Source organism: Polyodon spathula, chromosome 19 (genome assembly GCF_017654505.1).
Source record: "Polyodon spathula isolate WHYD16114869_AA chromosome 19, ASM1765450v1, whole genome shotgun sequence".
In the NCBI taxonomy this organism is placed as follows: Eukaryota; Metazoa; Chordata; class Actinopteri; order Acipenseriformes; family Polyodontidae; genus Polyodon; species Polyodon spathula.
This window is the reverse complement of record NC_054552.1, coordinates 25,562,990-25,584,888: the sequence shown is the minus strand read 5'-3', so window position 1 is coordinate 25,584,888 and position 21,899 is coordinate 25,562,990. Positions and strand designations below refer to the sequence as shown.

The window sequence follows — 21,899 nt, the reverse complement described above, 5'->3', positions numbered from 1 at the left end:
ACATAGTAAACTTTCTCTGACAGAGAGTCTAAGTGTTTCCCACGATTATCCTTCCAATGTGCTGGTAACATGGCTGATTATTCTATGCGCTCAGAAAGAAACCAACACAATTTGGTTACATTCCCAAGTTTTCGCTATAGGGACACAAGAATCTTCCATTCCCTTGACTTTTAGTTGGATCATCCCCATAAAGCTACAAATCCCCAAGAAAGACAGCCTTCAACTATTTAAACATGTTCATTTAAATGCCAAAAGAGCTTCACCATCACTTCACTTCTGTGTCCATCATCTGGCTCAACTGGTCCTTCAAACAGCACCAATGTTAATACAAAATAATTATGTAACAAAATACTAGCCAGTTTCCCTGTCCAACGGGAATGTATACAATAGCACAAGCACATCATCATGTGACTCTGTTGAGGTATACTCACATCATCTTCATATCGGATATGAATGTTAGTTATTTTGACCTGCAGATTCTTTATGACCTGCGTCAGTAGCTTTTCTTGAAAAGAATCCTTCTTCTCGTCTTTAGGATTCTCTAAAAATAAAACAATCAGACAAAGCACTTTGATTCATCAAAAGGAGTTCAAACTACAACAAAATATTTTAAAATTGTTAAACAAATCTAGAATGAAGTGGGTAAAATCTTGTCACAATACAGTATTAACATAAATGTCAGTTGGAGAAGTAGCTAATAAGTACTATAGATACTGCATACAGTGGCTTGCGAAAGTATTGACCCTCCTTGGCATTTTTCCTATTTTGTTGCCTTACAACCTGGAATTAAAATGAATTTTTTGGGAGTTTGTATCATTTGATTTACACAACATGCCTACCACTTTGAAGATGCAAAATATTTTTGATTGTGAAACAAACAAGAAATAAGACAAAAAAACAGAAAACTTGTTTCTTCCGTAAAGCCCAGCTCTGTGGAGTGTACAGCTTAAAGTGGTCCTATGGACAGATACTCCAGTCTCCGCTGTGGAGCTTTGCAGCTTCTTCAGGGTTATCTTTGGTCTCCTTGTTGCCTCTTTGATTAATGCCCTCCTTGCCTGGTCCGTGAGGTTTGTTGTGCTCCGTGGGATGTTCAAAGTTTCGGATATTTTTTTATAACCCAATCCCTGACCTGTTTGGAGAGCTCCTTGGTCTTCATGGTGCCTCTTGCTTATTGGTGTTGCAGACTCTGGGGCCTTTCAGAACAGGTGTATATATACTGCGATCATGTGACAGATCATGTGACACTTAGATTGCACACAGGTGGACTTTATTTAACTAATTATTTGACTTCTGAAGGTAACTGGTTGCACCAGATCTTATTTAGAGGCTTAATAGCAAAGGGGATGAATACATATGCACGCACCACTTTTCCGTTATTTATTTTTTAGAATTTTTTTAAACAAGTTATTTTTTTCATTTCACTTCACCAATTTGGACTATTTTGTGTATGTCCATTACATGAAATCCAAATAAAAATCCATTTTAATTCCAGGTTGTAAGGCAACAAAATAGGAAAAATGCCAAGGGGGGGTCAATACTTTCGCAAGCCACTGTATATAGATACTGCACTATAGATACTGCACACACACATACCTTGCTTGTGCTCACGTCGTTTAGATTTCTTAAAGTGTTTTTTACGCTTTTTATGCTTATGTCCTTTTAAAATGCAAGCATTAGGAAGAAAAAAAAGTTAGTAAAGAGGAAAGATGCAGCCAAGCAAACAAGACACAGATTACAGAATGAAAAAGATAATGATAGCACTATGCATTCGACCACTGAAAAGTGACCATCAATACAACAGCATGCACTGTGCATACTGTTTGGTACATAATAGAATGCATAAAAGCAAGTTATAGTACACTAGAGAAAAGGATCTACATAAAATGTAAGTGACTGCGTGCATTCAATTATGTAACTTATTAAAACTGGAACAAACTCAAATCAATATTTAGAATGTTAAGCAGCATTATTGTTTTACTGCAGTATTTGAGAAGGTTATAGCCATCTATTGTGTACACTACCACACAAGCCGTCGGATTAATTGACGTCCCACATTGTAAAGTAAAATCTGAATGAAAACAGTGAGCCTAATTATTATCTTGTGGTTTTTCTCCCAAACTTAGACTGTTCAGTTCACACAAAACACAGCCAATCCCCACAGCAGCTCCGGAGAACTAAAGGTCGGTGGGCGTCCTCCGATTCCAAGAGCAAGTCAACTGCCTCTTCACAACCAGGAGCTTTACAGCGGGTGTCACCTAACCTGGTCTCTGGGATTCTCTGTAGCGAGTTGAGAAGAAACAGTCCCATACCCTCCCTGGTGAACCCCCAGCAAAGATCAGCAACTTTGCACAGCCAGGACACAAAGCTGTGCTCCCCTGACTGTATGACTCACCCTGCACACTACACGGTCATGCCTTTACCAGACGAGCCCCTGTAGGTATTATTTTAAAAAAAGCAGCGGTGATAAATTACCCTAATCAGTAGAAAACAGACTAGGGAAAGACACACAAACAGGGGTTTCTCATTCATTTGTGAATCTGTATTTGTTTTATAGGAATTTATAATTTTATGGTACAACAATTTTCCTTAAATGCCAGTGCACATCAAAACCAGATGAAAAAGAAAACTCTAATAAATCATAAAAAAACAGAAAAAGAATTTAGCTGGTATTATTATATATATATATAATATATATATATATATCTATATATATGATATATATATATATATATATATATATATATATATATATATATATATATACATATAACTGGATTCTGACAAGTCAACGCACAGGGGGCGTAAAGTTGTCGTTAAGGCAAAAGTGGAGAGGGGAGTTGACTCAGGCAGGGGCGAAATTACAGCCATTATTGCAGAGGGAGTATTTTTAACATTAGGTAGATAGATTACGTTTACAATTAGGCATGCTTAAAATTGCTCAAAGAAGTGCAGTTAACATACTTCAAGAATGGTAAAATACAATTCAAAGCTCCTGCAGTATGTTTTCATTTCAAATCTTTTCACAAAACAAACATTAAAACTTTAAAGCTGCAGAGTCCAGTGCAAAAGCACATCATGAAAAAACACATCTGTATGTGAAAAATGCTAAAATAAAAGTCGCTACATTTAAAAAATATATAAAACGTGTGAAATTTACGGTCCACTAAAATAAATGGCTTTAGATAACACCATGTAACAATTTTTTTTTTTTTTTTTTTTTTATTGTTCCTGGGTAGTAAGTGTTATTTCCTAATTGCTTATGCCTCAAAAGTATAGAAAATGGCTATTACTCCCCACAAACTTTGCTTTTGTGACCAGGACAGTGATATTTCAAAATACCACTATTTCCAATGGGAAAATGGGCAAATGTGTGTCTTTACATTCACATAAAGTCAGAAAGACAACATATGAATCCAAATTAACATGTATTTATACTAAAGTAATACAAAAATGACTACAAAAGATTTAGAAGTGAGTAGTTTTTCGAGATTATCACTGTCCTGGTCACAAAAGCAAAGTCTGTGGGGAATAATAGCCATTTTCTATACTTCTGAGGCATAAGCAATTAGGAAATAACACTTACTACCCAGGAACAAAAATTGTGTTACATAGTGTATTCTCTGCAAGTAAGAAATGAGTGTCCAGTGAGAAAACATAACACAAAATAATAAATTCACGTACCATTCAATGTAGTACTATAGCATTAAAATGTTCAATACAAAAATGCCTGAGTTACAAGCTGTTGCAGTGTCTAAAAAAATAACAACAAAAAAAATCCAAAATATGGACTGTTATATAACAGAACAAGCGTACTTAAATCAGACTGCTGAGTCTATCATCTGATCCAAAACCACCGAACTGCACGTCTTTGTTATCTGAACAGAATATAACCCTAACCCTGAATCATTCAATGCACAAAGCAACTACTTCTAGGCTGTTTTTTTCTATTCATGATACTTCCCCTCAGGCATTACTGGCACATGGTTATTAAAAAAACGGAAATTAATAGTGAAAATGTGTCTATAAAAGATGACATCATTCAAGGAGATGATTTGCATTGGTTAAACACCAAGGCATCTGTTGTGCACACCATAATAAAACCCAAGTGGCTAATTGGTTTTCAAAATCTGGCTCCACATCAAATATCATGTTGTGGAAAAACAATACAGCAACAGATCTAAGCGACACCTTCACAAGATGACAATGTTATCATTTGTATATAATGTTTTTGCATTCATGCCTTTGTGGGACAATATTTTGCATAGAGCAAGGTCAGTGCAGTATAGTAGTCAACCTTGATAACTTTTTTTTTTTTTGTATTTCTCAAATGTGTCCAGTCCATTTTTAGAAATCTTAAACCGTTTTTCATTGCATGTGCTAGCATTCCAATGACACTGCCTCTTAGAATAAAAATGGTCTCAAATATGCAGTTTTGAAAGATATGTTTTAGCAAGAAATATATAGTTTTTGTAACTTAAGAGACTAGCAATACAGCTGGATTATTATATATTATTTATAGATACTAGCTATATAAGCATTATTTTTATATATAATATAATATATATATATTATATATATAATAATAAAAAAATAATAGCACCATACAGTAATATTTGTAGGCATTTATCTTCGTAAAGTAGAACACATTAGTGTGTTGATAACAACTTTGTACTGTTGCTGGATATTGCAACTTTGCACCTACCTGGCTTGACATCCTTATACACATAGCTTTCCAAATCGAATAAGAAGTCTCCAGTTTGAGTGCCTTCATCCAACAGTAGCAAAAGGCAAGCAGCAAAAAACATCAAACTCAAGTTACGTTCAAGTTAAGTTTCCCACCAGAAATTCAGATGGGAAGAAGGTGGCATGGTGGCAAATGCATGCATCATGCAAAGGAGAAAATAACTGAACTTAATTAACACATAGTAAAAACGTATTACCTAGAACGCTAGTGTGGTGTGGTTTACAGTATGCTGAAGAACTTTTACCCTTTTCTAAATACAAAACTTCTAGAACTTTTCTAATTGCAAAAGTTGAAATTTAGGCAAATGGGATATAATGAAATTGTGGTATAAAATCATAGTATGGAACCTAAGAACTCTACCCAAGAAGAGGGCAATTTTATGAACATCCTGGGAGGTAGCGGAAGGATGAATGACAAAATGATGAAATAGGAAATAAAAGGCAGAATTACTGTAAACATGCCTTTGTATTCCTTGCAGACCTCTGTCAACATGTACACTACGCCTATACCGTACTGTATAGATTGGACTGAGCAGAAACAAGAGCAATCTTAACCCTGAAATTGATCCTGATAGTAGGACAGCTTTTATCATAAGGTACTTTTTCATTTCCCCCACCCAAAGATCTGGGTTTTGCATATAGTAAACACTATGCCCAGTAGTGAGATCACTTTCTAGGATTAGCCATGCATCTTTTCTAAATGCTGGTTTCCAAACAGTGTAATAATTTCCTGCCAAACAGCAACAATCAAACATTTAACTTCCATAACTTGATAAAGGATAGCTAAATAAACCATTCTAATAAACTTGATCTGCAGTAATAAACAAACCACCACGTGATATAACTGTTTCAGGTTTCCTGTCATTCTAATTTACATGATGGAGGTAGATTTCTGTTTTCTCTGTTTAACTTTTTCTCCCAGTTTGAATATTACTTGTGGAATTCTTGATGTAATCTGAGCCCAATACTTCATGTGTTCTGCAGCAAACATCCAGTATCCAGTTTGCTTGAAATTATGGTTTTAAAGGCATTTGTTTTAAAGGCATTGCAAAAAAATAATAAACAGGACCTATCTTTGGGTGAGTACTGAACTGTTAAAGCTAAAATTCAAATCGATAGCACCTTAGATCACAGACATGAATAGCAGTTTAATGACAGTGTAATAACTGGGTAATTACTAATTGTTCCTGACATTGTAACTACGGTGCAATTACATGGGAATGACCTTGTGAACAACATTACATGATCACACACATCTATTTCTACCATTTAGGAGCATAAAGCTGTAGTTGGTAGTTACCCAATGACATGGTATCTAAAGTACGAGGTCCACAAGTGTCTCTCGTTGTAATGGGACAGCATGCTGGCTTAGGATGAAATCAGCCAAGCTCGTTTAACTCACCATACCACATCACCTACTAATGGGGTGCCATCCTCTGCATAACAGTTAACCTACTGACTCTGTGCCAAGCACACACAGTAACCATCCCTATTCACAATTTTTTAATGTAGGAATTATTTAAGGCTCCTCTTTTTAAAGTTCTCCATCGTGATGCCTGACAAAGTGGAGTTAAAATAAAAAGATTTCTATGTTGTTTTGTTGCCAGCAGGGGCCAACCTTTATACAGACAGAATTCTAGTGAATTTTCTTTTGCAGGCTCTGCGCACCACTCACCACACAGTAATTTCAGCACTTTGTCAAATGACTACACTTAACCATACCCTGTTAAACGTATTACTAAAAATGTTCTGTAGCACTACATCAAGCATTATCATCCCGGTTCATCCCAGGTAAAGAGAAGAAGTAGATGAATTGCAGATGCATCAATTAGGTAATGTACTTCAAGAAGCTGGCTTCAATTGTTTAGTTGCTGTGCATCACAGACGTGTGCCAGCTAATGTCCTCCAGCTTCTGGCATATTTACTGTTAAATGTCCTTGAGAATTTGTACATGAAAAATGAGAAAAAGCGTGTTGCCTAGAGGATTTATATTGGTGCCTGATGCCACCGATTAAATGAGGGAGGGGTTGTACAGTATTTGTTAGCCTATGTGTTTTTCTGTGGGTCTCTCGCTACCTCAGGCCAACAGTCTAGTTTAGTGTTGGCGTGCTTGGATGGCAATTAATCTGCCAGCTCATGATTTAACCTTCAACCTGCCGACCGGTTTTGTTCTTGACATGTGCCAACGTCATGTAGCAAGTACCAAAACATTTCTGTTCCATAGCAACACAACCATTGTTGATAGTAAGGTATGGTGTGATCATGTAAGGTACTTTTCACTTAGGTACTTTTATTGTCAAATCAAAAAATGTTTCCACTAATGAAGTCTTTATCAATGTGTGCCCACACACAGAGCAATCATTTGCAGTGTTTGTGTACTACAATAGTCAGAATATAAATAACAAAAACCCTGCTACCTTTAGTAGTTGTGTCTTACCATTAACACACTGTTATCCACTCCTAATTATACAACTTAAACATTTTACATTTTACAAATGTGTCAAAATCTCAACATCTACAGGTTTCAATAATTCACCTACATAAGGGGAGTTCTTAAACCAAGGTCTGGGTGCAGTAAGAGTGTGGATTTCACACCTTGGTCATTCACTGGTAGAGTTTATTATGCTATTCATGCATTTTCAAGCTCCATGTCTTCTGAACCCTTAAACATCAATGAAGGGCTTAGTCATAATAAAAGATTATTACAGAGCAGAATGCAAGAATATTGAACAGTTGTGCTGGTATATTTGAGAAAGCATATCTTGAACGGAGAGGCACAGTGCTTCCTTCTAAAACATATTTGCCAATAGTTGGCCTCTAATGCCCAGGTTACATAAAAGTTGGTCCATGAACAGCTTAGGGACAAAGATTCTTATTAGATGTAACTCTCACTTAGACCACATCACAAAGCCACCACGCAATTGGGGGAGAATAAACATTGTAAATCAATCAAGATCAATGTCAAATTCTTATTAACATCACACCTCTATCACAATGGAAGAATATTCTAAAGCATGTTTCTCATCTGCAGTGGTAACGACTGGGAAACAAATAACCTGTATCCAGGGCCAATGCTGATAAGGCTCAGAACACCGCAGTACTTAGATAGCAGTATTTACTGTGTTTAAAAATCCTCTGGATTTCCCTCCTAAATAGGCTTTGTCTGAACCATTGGCTTTATTGGATGAGATGCTAGTACTTTGTTTAAACCATTTCTTTACGTATTCAATCCAAATCCATACATATTAAATAACAAATAGAAGCATTGTACATTATCTAACTGTATGGAAGAAAAAACCCTGCTGTTTGTTTATAATCACATTTCCAGGAAAACACTGATAAAGGCATTAGCCAAAAGGCTTGTTGTCTTGACTCAAGGACCTATTCTCAAACAGTTTTAGTCCCGTACATAATTTACTTCCTGCTGGGAGAAAAATATGTAAACATTCGAACAAGCATGCACTGAAATGTATTCAGGGGCAAAGATGATGAAGATGACTGTATCAAAAGATTAATTGTGTGCAATCACTGGCATGCTAATGATTTAGGAAAATGGCCCATAGGGTAAAGGAAACCAATGCGAACATGTGAAATAAACAACACAGACGTTCGTGTTTCCCTTCTTTTGTTTATAAGGTAATATGAAGGGGAAGTATTTTTAAAAAAGCCATTTGTGACTCTCTGTGTAATACAGTACACGGACGATGAACTGATAGGAACACACTCAGTGGAAAAACCCGAAGCCAGCAGACTTTTATTGATTCTGTCGATGAGTGATGGGCATGACTTTGTGTCTCATCTTAGTGTGAGTCCAGGAACATTAAGGTAGTTTATTGCTCAGCTAACAGTGGCTGCAGCTGTGTGATTGCAAGGTGAACAATAAATCAGCTTCAATGAGTTTTGTTAAAAAATACGAATATTATCATCTGGGCATGTAGTCGATGTCGATGCAGAAGAGGACTTTAATTCAGCATTAATTCCTGCACCTGACTCTCTACACTAAAACACTGTGGTATGAAAGAACAGTGCAGAGATCCCTTAGATGAGGGATGCAGCTAGTCTTCTGTGTATACCTGGGATATTTATAGGCGTTTTGCAAGCAGCTTGGACAGGACGTTTTATTTCCAAAACTGTAGTTAAAAATAGAACTTTCTGGTGATTTCAACGTCCTACCACTAATACCTTTGGACTTAGCTTTACAGAGAGAATGTCTCAGAAAAAAAAAAAAACTGCTATTTTGAGCAGTAATCATTCCTCTGTGATTTACAAAAAGCACCACTGCAATCAAAAATACTTTTCCAAAACCAAAAAAAACAAAACAAAAACTTTTGCAAACCCGTGACAATCTAAAGATATAATGACATGTCAAGATACAACCCCTCCCCATACACCCTGTCTCCCATCCCCAAGATGCAACCAGTATAAACTAATCTCTACAGTAGGGTAGTCTGGACAACTGGTTTAAAATGTACAATAGTAAAGACCATATATAATCAAGATGCTTTATTACGAATATCAGGACAAAAGAAAGGTGTAGGAATCAATGAAGACAAATCATGAAAGGAAATGGTGAGAGTTGGTATTATGCTGTAGATTTCCCATTGATATTCCAGTACAATAATCCCAGTGTTGTACCTGGTGATGGTATTTTGTTGTTGTTTTTATAGTTGCCAGTATGAAATTTAGATTAGAAATTATCCATGTTTATTCAAATACTCTAAAGAAAACAATACTGTTCAGTGCTGTAACTGGAACACCAAAGGATTAATTGTAATACAGTGTAGCTTATTTTATTTTACAAATAATTCACAATGTATAGGTTAAATAGTGCTTTAACAGCACAGAAAGTTAGACTGGCAGGACAGCATAGGAAAAGCTCACATAGCAGCCATTATATTACATGGTCTACCTTTCAAACGCACAACATACCTCTCTCTGCAGCCATCTGCAGGGCTTCTTCAATGCGCAGCAATTCCTTCTGTTTGGCCTCCTGCAGGTATTTTTCCTCTTTTGCTGCATCATATTTAATACCTGCCATAAAGAAAGATCATTGACACATAACTTTTACTAAAAAAAAAAATAAAGAAATTCATAGGAAGTTGTGTGGTCTAGTGGTTAAAGGTTCAAATCCCAGCTCAGCCACTGACTTGTGTGACCCAGAGCAAGTCACTTAACCTCCTTGTGCTCCGACTTTGGGGTGAGATGTTGTTTTAAGTGACTCTGCAGCTGATGCACAGTTCACACACCCTAATCTCTCATCTTGTAAAGCGCTTTGTGATGGTGGTACACTAAGAAAGGCGCTATATAAAAATAAAGATAATACAGCTGAAAAGAACAATGGGGTGCATTTTAATGATCAAGAGCGCCAGAGCTTAATACCATCACTCTTTCACTCTATGTTAACCCTGCCAAGGTCCGTCCCCCTATGTGTAATTTATTGACCGACTCAAGTACGTTTAAAAATAAAAAAATAAATAAATAAATAAATAAATAAATAATCACCTTTAGATTTTTCAGGATGGCAGTGTTAGATCCAGCATGGTTTATGCCATTATCATAGACCCATATCACATTAAAAAAATACACTTTGTACAAAGCCATAAAAAGATACAGGACAAAGGGAACATTAATAATTGACATCCTTCTTTGTACAGAAAAATAGGTTCACGTCAGACAAGGGAAGACTTCTGTTCCAGGTTAGGCATGTCCACTGAAATATCAATCCGATTATATTTTTGTAACACCTGTCATTGAGCGTACTGGTGCTATGGAAAACAACACCCTCAGATGAACCATGACGAAAGAGACACAATGAGGTATTTTTAGTTTACTGGAAAATGATGCTTTCTTGAAATGTGTGTCTGTGTGAATTCAGGAAACAGGTACTATAAGGGTGACAGGTAACTGTGAAATGCCACGTTGCTAGCTAAACTTCACATTGATTCTGTAATAACACGTTTAATATAATCCAGAATTGTTACTCTTAGCCTACAATAAGATTTACTCAAACTTTTTAAAAAATATAAATATTGTGCATGTTTGCACCCTGTTTTTTGCAATAATAATTTGTTCAGCTCATAATTGGTCTTGACTTGAGAGTGTTCAAACAGGAAAGTATACAAATAAACAAGGCTGAAACTGCAGAGTTGGTAAACTCCTCTCACTCGCTCTTTTGAAAAACATGTTTATTTTTCTGGACATGTCAGCAATTTGCCAACTGACTTCTTTGTGTTTGCCAAGGGGAGCAGGGTTGGCTGTCAGTTTACTCTTTGAGTTATTACTTTGTAGTGGAAAATTTTCCCAAAATATCAAGAAATGTTTTAGCTCTTTATTAATAATCTGAACGGCACCATTTGATATTGGTCACAAGTTATAACCATGCTGTGCTTCAGTAATTTCTTTACTAAATATGCTCCAATTTTAAATTACTCCACCAAACACTGACAGAGCTATATACTAATGTTCAAAAAAGCTGCTTTCACACATGCAGATGGGGGTGTTTATGTGTGCGAAATGCCAAAAGCCAAAAATTACGTACGTTAATGTCAGCTTGATGAGTTTATTAAAGACTGTAAATTGTTTAAAATAATAATGTTACCCAGTGAATTGCAGCACTTAGTACTTCCAATTATCAAAAAGTGCAAATGAAATGTCACAGCAACAAACACCAAACAAGTGTTGCACAATAAAAGAGGTGCGTGGGTTTCCTTAGGCTTCAAAATACGGCGGAAATGGGAAATGATGCTGTCGCTTTCAATAGTTCATAAACATGTAAATAAACCTCATTGGGAAAACATGAATCCTCTTCATGTGTGTTGTAATTAGTAATGTTTCTGATTGAGCTATGGAGCTTTCACAATAGGCTTTGCAAAAGAAGAATTGCCTAATGTAATTTTCTGCTAGGCAACAATTTCAACAGTCATTAAAATAACTAAGGATTAAACCAGAGGCCAAATCTATTGATTACCAATATTTAAAGTGGTGCCCTTCAATTAAATATATGAGTGATGTTAATGATGCCTTCAAAGGGATTGCGCAGGGCTCAGCTCATTAACATGCATATACTGTGCTTAGCACGCCATCTTCTTGTGTTCAAGGTTATGATGACAACTTAACATGCTTTTTTATTTCATGAAGTGTCTGCAAAAGTACCTTCACTTCAGCCCAAAAAGGGAACCTCAACTCTGTATATATTTTAAAGCTGTGGTATCCACAATCATGCTTAGAATAGGCATGCTGCTACTTGATGACAATATGAACTTGCCTCCTTGCAAAACTCTGCCCCTAGTGGATGTAAAAAGGACACAGAACAAATATTACATTTCTTATATCCGCTGGGGCAGTGTTGCAGCAGGACAGGTTAATGGTTACTCCAATGCATAGGCTATACTAAGAGAGAAGACATTTTTTTTTCAACAGCTCTATAGAGGCCACAGAGCTGCTTAAACTTCATGTTTCAAAAAAGTCACTGGAATGTGAGGATTTGAACAGAAAGTGAAATACAAAATGAATCTCACTGTTGAATTAACCATTAAATAAGCATTGTGTAGCAGATTGCTAAGCGTGCGGACTGGCAGAGCTACAATCGTGTTATTTTCTGAAAAAATAGATAGCACACTGCTAGGTCCGAAATTGCACGTACTACTGACAAATGATAAGGGCTAGAGGTCACAGACCAATTGATCCAGTCACGTCATTTAGAGTACAGCTGGAACAAAAAACAGGACTGGATATCCCTGCTCTAGACCAGGGTTTTCATTCCAGCTCTCAGTTACATAACTAGACCCTTAATTGAAATGATAATTGTCTTCATTAGATCTTTTTGTTTTCAGCTCTTAAAGAGTTGCAGAGTTGAAGTTACTTATAACAGGTTATAACTGTACATTCTGAAGTGTTCATATCCATTGGCACTGTAGATCATTAAACTAGGGCCTGCTTTTACATTTCCACCTGCTACAGCACAGTGATTTCTATTATACGTAGGGTATTCACACCTTCAAACCGCTGAACAATGCTCCACTGTTAATCAGCTGTCAGCTTGGTGGTTAGGAACCATTGAATCTTTAGTAATTACTCTCTCTTTGTATATCCACTTCCACCCACAGTTACTGAAGCGAAAAAAATGATATACTGTCCCTTTGATACCACTATCATTGTGTATCCATTGTATACAGCCTCAGATAAAGAACATGTGGTCTTACTGTATAGATATATTCTGCAAAAACAAAAACTGGGTATCTTGTTAAAGCAAATAACCTACTATGTCAAAGTTATATGTTTTTAATGTTGACTTTATGTTTGCAGGAAAACGGCATCTCTTGCTTCAAATGCTGAGAAGGGGAGTCCAATGCAGAGTGGTGTGGGGAGGAAACCCCCTCTGAAGTTACAATGGCTGCAGCAGTTTTCATTAAACATAAAATCAAAGTTTTGTATCAAGTTCAATTGTGTTAGATGCCAGAGAATCATTAACATAAAATCACAGGCATGTACTCATTATTACCTGAAATCAACTTCCCACAGCAACCTCACAGGTAAAAAGAACAAAAAAACAAATAAACACCATTCAAAGAAAAGGACTTCCTGCATTGAACTGCATATCCAAGACATGGCTTGTCATACACTCCCATAACCATAGCAGATTCTTAAACCCATTGTTGCATAATTAAAAGAAATAAGGGGAGGGAAATTAACAGCACTAGGCTCACAATTGTGATGTACATTAAAAGGTTAAGCTTTTATTCATTATGCCAAATTCTGTGAATAGTAAATTAAATATGTGGACAAATAACAAAGTGGCTAAAGTCTCTAAGCATGTACTCGTTTAAATGTTGCATCCACACACAACTTGTGTTGTAAAGGATTGCAAAGACTGTAACGTGCATACACATGTATGCACAGGATGCAACAATGGTTTTGAAGCTTTAGAACACTGCCATATCTTGTCTCAAAAGCCATGTCCTACATTCTTTTTCAAATAAAGAGTCACTCAAGACAAAACCTTCCTTTTGTGTTGCTAATTTCCTGTTTTGCCATGGCACCGAAGAACATGACTTTATTAACAACATATTTCTGTGTTCTGTACATTTAAAGCATCCAAAATCGCCAGTTTAGATGCAGATTTGTTGGATAAGTTTGTAATCGGTCTGATAACAGAAAATGTTGGATTTGCCTTGACTTTACCACTTTAAGCATATAATATGTCAGGAAAACTCTTACCTATACCAGTCTCAGCTGAAAAAGACAAAGTCATTAGTAAATCATGTTATTATACTAGTTTACCCTGCAATACCCCTATTTTTCAATGAATGTGATATTTGGTATTATCTAAACTTTCATAATAGCGTCTGTTTAATATTATATTCTGTGGGTTCTTCATTCTCTTAGATTATTATTGATCATGTTTGCTAATGCCAGATTATTTTCAAACTAAAAACAAAAATGCGGTGGTCGGAAAATGATCACTAGGGATGGGCAACTAAGCCGGTATCTCAGTCCAGTTAACAACTACTCTCTCCTGTTCTCCCACATCTCTCTCGGGGACAGAGTCCTCCGCTCTAAAGTTTGTTTAAAGAGAGGATCTTCAGGTACCCAGTGTTACCCTGTACTTATGGAATTATGTTTGTAATACAAAAGCTGCATAACCCTGTTGAAAGGCTGTGTCAGTCATGACGGGGAAGACAGCAGCTCTGACAGTTATAGAATAATTATAAAAATAATTACATTTCACTCCAGATGAATTCAAAACACCTTCACGCTGAATCAGTGCCAATCTTCCTTACACCCCACTGACAGACAGTTAATAGTAGGCTTGTTATTTCTAAAAGGCAATTTTGTTCAGGTCCTCACACAGTAGATGTCACAATTAGATTGGGGAAGACAGAAACGTATTAATATTTAACTTACTTGCTCCAGGAACAACAAGAAGATAAAGGCCATCTAAGGTTGCCACTACAGCATCATTGTACAGATTCTTCCACGGGATCTTCAGAATCAGCTTACCTAAAAACACATTATTTAAATAGTTTTTAATACTGTTTTTCAGTGAAGGAGATCACATATTGTTACAGGGAGTAAACAGCCTTCATCTGTTTATTTTGTATCAAACAACGTTCCATTAAGAAAAACGAGACTCATCTATGTAATGAATGTTAATGGCAGTTGAGTACATTCTTCTCTTTTTCTTTAAACAGTCATGCATGTGAAACGCTTCTAGTGTTTGTTTGTTTTGTTCTCTGATTGCAAATGGGACTTATAAAGCACTGCATGTCCTGGCAGTGTTCAGAAACAGGGAAAAGTAATTCTCTGATTTGATTCTAAAAGATTCTTACTGGACACCCAGAGCTACAGCACATGTTGTGCTGTTTTTAGCGCAGTAATATTATGAACACATGGGTTGTTCCTATTACAAAGAACCACTGTTACTGTACATATCATGACCATTAAGTATTGCGATTATCCCAATACAGAATATTTTGGTGTAAACACTGCGAAAAAGGTGTACACTTTGCTTGAAATAGCCCTCCTTCAGCTATTTTATTTTTTCGTAAAGACACAAGGACACCGGGCAGTAGTTACCAAACCACAAACTGGAAAAACGAAACCCAGTTTGTCATATTTTTAAATGCAGTATTACCCAGCTTTGCCAAACTGGATGTCCTCATGTGTCAAATGCTTTAACAGCGACTTCCGATTTTCAAAATCTAAAGTATTCTTCTCACGTGATTTTCAGTAAAATGAACCGGCATTACGCATGCTAATTTACTAGCCTCTCAGTCGTTTGACCTGTGGAGGCCTTGGGTTCAGTGCCAAACTCTCACAAGTCAAATGAGTCTGGCGGTCTCAATCTACTGTAATGACACTGGCAATTTTTAAATACTGTTTAGTGGTTTTGTTATGTGCACCAGTCTGTTGATTGAGAGTCAGGACCAGTTGATTTCAATCAGTGTACTGTATTGCTGTCCTCAGGGCCTTGAGGTATTGGAAGAGCTGTTTCAACACTACTCCGAATGAATCATCTCAGTACAATTTGCAAAACGGTAGGTTGGAATAATTCACTGAAAAAAAATGATACTGCAGGAAGTGATCCTGCTTGTTAAATAAACATGAATGAGATTTCCAATTACATAATATACTAATATCAGGTGGCTTAATGTGACAAAACAGATGTTGAATTTGACCATTAAAACCTGGTAAACAGCCACCTTTAAATGTCACCAGACATATTGTCTGAGCAAAAGCCTGATTTTATTTATCACTTCTATCCAGCTAATTCATAAAACAACGTAAGGAACTGTGCAGCTGCAGTGTTTAAAGCATTCTGAATGCAGGGCTTATACTGTATGCCCATTCCTTAATGAATAGTTAATTAATTCTGTAAAATTGTACTCCAAACTCATTCATCTCAAAACTGAAATATTACTACACTTCACTGCACAGACTTCAGGGTAGTTCATTTTCTAGCCAATCTGGAAGTAATTGAATCTTCAGCTGCTGCATATGAATGCTGATTCACCTCTAAAAGTATTTAAATACGGTTTCATGCCAAATTTTGCTTGATTTTGAGTTGTGTTTTGAGGTTTTAAAATTACATCGCATGTATAATACCAAAAGTTAACATTTTACAAATGCATTAATAATAGCGTAAGTAATCACACAAACAAAATGCAATGAACAGCTGACACATGCGCATATCTCAAAATAATGCAAAAAGGATGGCCCATAGTACCAAACTTAATGCAGCATTTAAATAGCACTTGGTACCTAAATGCCAATCAGTGAAATAAAATGATTAAATAATACTTTAGTGTGTGGTATTTGCCTGCGAGACGGTGTTTGTTGCACCTTAATATAAAGTAAACGTGATTATACTGTGTTCGTATTTTTAGTAGCATTAGCAATAAAAAGTATGTCTCTGCGAGTGTACGAAAATTATTGATATGCAATTATATATAAATCCATCTAATGCTTGGATAAACCCACGAGACCTAGCATGGGTAATGGTTACAGCAATCAGCCTATTAAACAGTAAAATCTGTTGACATAAGAAAGTGATTCATATTGGGCCGACACTTGTCAACAGTAGAATCTCCAGCTGAATTATAAAGAAATTATGTGGTGTTTTTTTAAGTAAAAAATAATACAGCAGTCCGTTGTGTATCCAACCATCACATATCTGCCATGATCAATCTCTCCAGCAACGTTAGTTTATTATTGAACAGAAAAGATTAGTTCAGAGATTGCAGATCCTACCAACATTTCTGTACACTGTGTTTTATGTGCTCCGTGCGCTATCATTGCTGGCTGTGCTCAGCGTGTTGATTTGTAAATAAATTCTGTTTACCTGCAGGTTCAGCTGCCTCGATCTCCTGCTTGTCACTCAGCAGTGAATGCAAGCACCCACAAGGCAGACGGCTACTCCGTCACACGCATTAATACTCAGTATCTTTTTAGGGGAGGTCCCTATTAAAAACCGAATCTCAAAACAATAAGTGTGTGAATGTAGTAATTGTTACATCTATGTATATCTGCCATTTCTCTGGTCCCATTGCAGGTGGATACACACTGGATGACTACTGTACTGACAATAGTATTAACAAAATATGGCTCTTTTTGATGATTTGAAGTATTTTAAGGGAAGTTACCAAGTTTCTTTTTATCCCAAACAAACAGCGGGTGTACAAACTTGGAATCATCATAGAATTTGCACATTGTAACAAACTGATCAGACATTTAAAAATCAGTCTACATTAAAACACAAGCGTCTACTGCATTGTGGCAAAGTGTCCCACCCCTGGGCTATTTGTGGTTGTGTTATATGTTACGTGTAGTGTGTTAATGTTGGTGTATAGTAATTGGTACACAGGATATAAATGGGTCTGTGTAACACGAGTGTTTAAAATGTATATTTGTATTTAGGCACAAGGATTGCACAGTATATCACGTGCACGTAAAATGTAATAATATGTGAGCACAGGGAATTGCACTTTTATTAATTCACGTGTGTTCGTGAGTGGAGAATGGGTGTGGAGATGGAGGTAATAATAATAAAATAATAACATAAAGTAAAATATCAGCTCACCGTGTTTGTTTAGTGTTAGTCCATTTTGTTTGTCTGTTTATTTTGGCTACCAGTGCCGTGTCCTGTGTCTTTGCTTGTTACAACCTTTTTATTTACTATTCTGTTAATTCATTAAATGCTGAGCGCAAGTAAGCGCTCAGCTTCCCCAAAACTCCACCTCTCTGCTTATTTCCTGGTTCCTGTTTCTGGTCTGACGTCCCCCACGCCGGCCGTCTTTGTGACATGCATATTGCATGTATTTCAATTTCCTGTCCAGCCCCTGTATAAGCTTTTATGGTGTCTCTTTCACATACCAGATTTTTCTAAAGCAATACTTGTGTGTTAAAACAAGCTTGAAGGATTGGAAGGTAACCATGGAAATGACAGAAAGTATCCTTAGAACAACACACACAGTTTCTCAATTAAGATGCGATATAAAACTAAATACCGCTGAAACGTTACGACGGGTTGATATGGAGCTAATGTGAGCAAACAGTGAGGACAGCAGAAGACTAGACCAACAACTACCATATAAATGTGCAGGCCTCAGGTTCAAACTGCAATTAATGGAGTTGCCTGGCAACCCCTTCTCTAGCCACCCCTGTAAACCAACTGCACATTTATCTATTTATAATGTGTGCGCTAAGCATATTTACTTGCCTTGTTTAATTTATTTTATTGGTTTGACAGCCCTGCTTTAGCTGCTTTCAAAACCAATCATCCCTTCTTATCAGGGCAGTCCAGCCTGCCTTTAGGCCAAGCACACTACTTTTATTGGCTTTCCAAGTCATCTATGTTCAACCAGCAAAAGCAGACTGGCTGTCAAAGTCAACAGCTATGAACGTCATACCAATTAAATCATTAAGGCTCTTCCGGCTGTCTTTTGCTCAGAAATTTAAAAAAGCAAACAAACAAACAAACACGAGGATTAAGAGCAATATGCTTTCCCTTCTCATCTTGTAATTTAGGTTCACTTCAACTTTCACTTAAAAAGTACAGTTTTCAATGAGATCTAACAGAGGCGCTGTGTGTTACTTAATAAAGGAATAGTACTTACCAGTCTATTTTAAAATAAAAAAAATAGAAATATTTTGGCAGTCCTGGTATAAATTTTGGTATAAATGATTCTGGTTAATGTCAAGCATGGTCTCTGACTGTGCCAAGTCCCAGCTGCAGTGGTTTTGTGATGTGGACTTATGTTCATTGACAGCTAGGTTGAGATGACAAAACTCATGCCAATTATGGGGGAATCAGCCAATCACTATTCAGGGCTTGTCAAAATTCCAGTACAGTAAGAGACTGTACACACAGTGCATTAACTTTTACAGTTTTGTCATGTACTCTCCTAAACCATGATACTATTAAAACGATGGCATGTGTTTGGTTGGTTTTTTTTGTTTTCTTATTTGCTAACAACAATTTAAAAGAAGTCTAAATACTAACTACACAGGCAAAACCACCATGTTCATAAAAAAGAATTATATTGCAAAACTAGAAAATGTTAAAACAGAACAGAGCGGTAAAAGATTACTCTCAGAATGGTAAAGAAGTCTGTCCAGAACAATTTATTTTACTGTTCTGACTGAACAAGTCTGTTCTATTTTTAGGGGCAGAGATTACTTTAAAAAGGTCGAGTAAGAAGAAAATAAACTAGAAAGGTATTTGCCTAGCACAGAAAATCACACTTGCAAATGATTAGTCACCAGATTTTGGGAGTGAACTGTGCCTGTTTCGTTCCCCCATCCCCCATTATGAACCTCTATACAACATTTCAGATCAATTAAAAAAGGCTTCTTAGAAGTTAGATAGACAGAAAGGGATGTTCTACTGTATATTCAAACCAAAGGGAAACCAAGTAGGAGACTGTGGCAATGTTGCCCCGCCCCTGTCTATTTCTGTGTTGTATGTTACATGTTGTGTGTTAATGTTGGTGTATAGTCATTGGTACATGGGATATAAATGGGTCTGTGTAACACAAGTGTTTAAAATGTATATTTATATTTAGGCACGAGGATTGCACAGCACTTCACCTGCAGGTAAAATTAATATGTGAGCACAATCGAGTCTCAGTACAGCTGCATAAAAGCAGCATATTTTCACTCACTCAGGGTTGTGTGTTTGGTGAGTGGAGAACGGGATTGGAGACGGAGGTAATAATCACAGTAATAGTTCAAATAATAGCAGCTCACCATGTTTGTCTGTGTAGTTCGTTTGCCTTTTTGTTTTGGCTGCCAGTGCCGTGTCCTGTGTTTTGTTTGTCTTTACAACCTTTTATTTTCTGTCTGTTCAATTATTAAATGCTAAGCACAGCTCAGTTTCACCAAAACGCCACATCTCTGTATATTTTGTGTTGGTTCCTGTTTCTGGTCTGACGTCACCCACTGCAGCCGTCTTTGTGACAGAGACCCTAGGATCAGGAACAGTTAGTGAATTTCTAGAACTGAAACTCAGTCCAAAAGGTGGTATATCCCTTTATGGAAAAATTTTAAAAATGTGTACTATTTACAGCTTTGGTGTCCACAAAATTAAGCAAACTGGCTATTATGTAATTATTTACTGTGTTTCCTTGAAAAATCTACAGTTTTCAGAAGATCCAGAGAATTAAGGCAGGCATCATAGACACTTTGAATAAAAGTATGAATCAGGCAAAATTAAATACCACCTAGCCTTCAGAATGCCCAAAGCTGACATGTCCAATATTCACAAGGCACCAGTAACTATACATTTAACAATGCATATGCTGGGAAGTACAAGGGTTTTCGTGTTTCAATGTTCTTTCAAAATGTAAATTAATATTTGAATATTCTTTCATTTAGAAAAGGCCGGGAAAACAAACGTGTTAGTCGCACCATAGTCTACCAGACAAACACAGTTCTGTACAGTAGAATCTACTATTATATGAACCGATACAACCTGGTCAATTTTACCACAGTGCTCTCAAGGAAATGAAAAGTTCCAGTTACTGCATGTTTGATATAGTTAATTTCCTACTGGGGCACAGTGACCTTAAGAAGGTGACAATTTTATACAATGTTGTTCCGAACTACTGTACTAAATATGGGCATTACAATCTGGTTGAGCACGTGAGGCGAATGGTACACTGGTTATACAGAATGCTGTGCCCACCGCTTACACTGGCACACAAGACTTTGGGGAAATCAGTTCTTATCCAGTTCTCAAACAAATAACAGGTGAATTGCCAATACAGATTAAAAACAGTAAATATTATAAAACAAGATCATTTCTTTCTGTGAAACCAACAAAGAATCCGGAATAATCTGAGGATTAATGGCATATTATGTAAAGAGATTGTAAACAAATAAATATAATTATTTATTTATTTTTTTAAACCCGCCAATAATCTTTCCCCAGAAACTTGAGTCACGTGACTATAAGCCAGCCATATAAGGACAGAGGTCAATATCATGGTCTCAATTTACATGATGAGATACGAGTCTTTCACACTTCCAAGGACAGCTTTGTAAAATTACTGACATGCAAGGGTTAAACAAAATGGCTTGATACTGCTGCATAAAACACTGGCATCTGCACTGCCTTCAATTTTAACCATCTTTATGGCTACTGTTATTTGGGAATACCAAATTCCATTTTTGGGAAGTGGAATTCCATTTGTTCCCACTTTTTATCAACATATTAATAATTAAATATGGCATTTGAACATATATATAGTACTGGTAGTTAAAATAAGTAAATTTAATAAACATTACCACATCCCCCCAGCCCCCCCCAAATCACTCTTGTTACTGTAATAGTAAGTAAAGCACCTGAAGACACTTCAAACCTGTCGCAATGTTTATGGACATCACTTGGCTCACTGCTGGCATTAAAATAAGCAGGAAAACCTAAGAATTATATTACAACAGTTCAGAAAACCAAATGTCCAGCACAGTTGTGAGAATCATATTTACAGTCTTCAACTAACACAGTAGTTCTGTCTACAAATAAAGGTGTTTTGAAAATACCTGTTTAGCTTATTGCTGGCATTTACAACAACAATAAAAAACATGAAACAGTTTAGTAACAGTCCAGCAATGTCATGTGAGAGTAATCCACAAATTAAATTTAGCGTTTTACTGGC

At 36.5% G+C, this 21,899-nt stretch overlaps 1 protein-coding gene across 1 annotated transcript in view; it reads right to left on the bottom strand.

The window, feature by feature from the left end:
* LOC121294532 (vacuolar protein sorting-associated protein 13C-like) overlaps nt 1-21,899 on the bottom strand; it is a 127,837-nt gene that overhangs the window by 100,637 nt on the left and 5,301 nt on the right. The window contains exons 4-9 of the mRNA XM_041218322.1: nt 14,647-14,742; nt 13,960-13,974; nt 9,673-9,774; nt 4,703-4,765; nt 1,535-1,656; nt 432-539 (exon numbers count right to left, since the gene is read on the bottom strand). Of these exons, the coding sequence (XP_041074256.1) occupies nt 432-539; nt 1,535-1,656; nt 4,703-4,765; nt 9,673-9,774; nt 13,960-13,974; nt 14,647-14,742 (506 nt within the window). The remainder of the gene's footprint in view (nt 1-431; nt 540-1,534; nt 1,657-4,702; nt 4,766-9,672; nt 9,775-13,959; nt 13,975-14,646; nt 14,743-21,899) is intronic.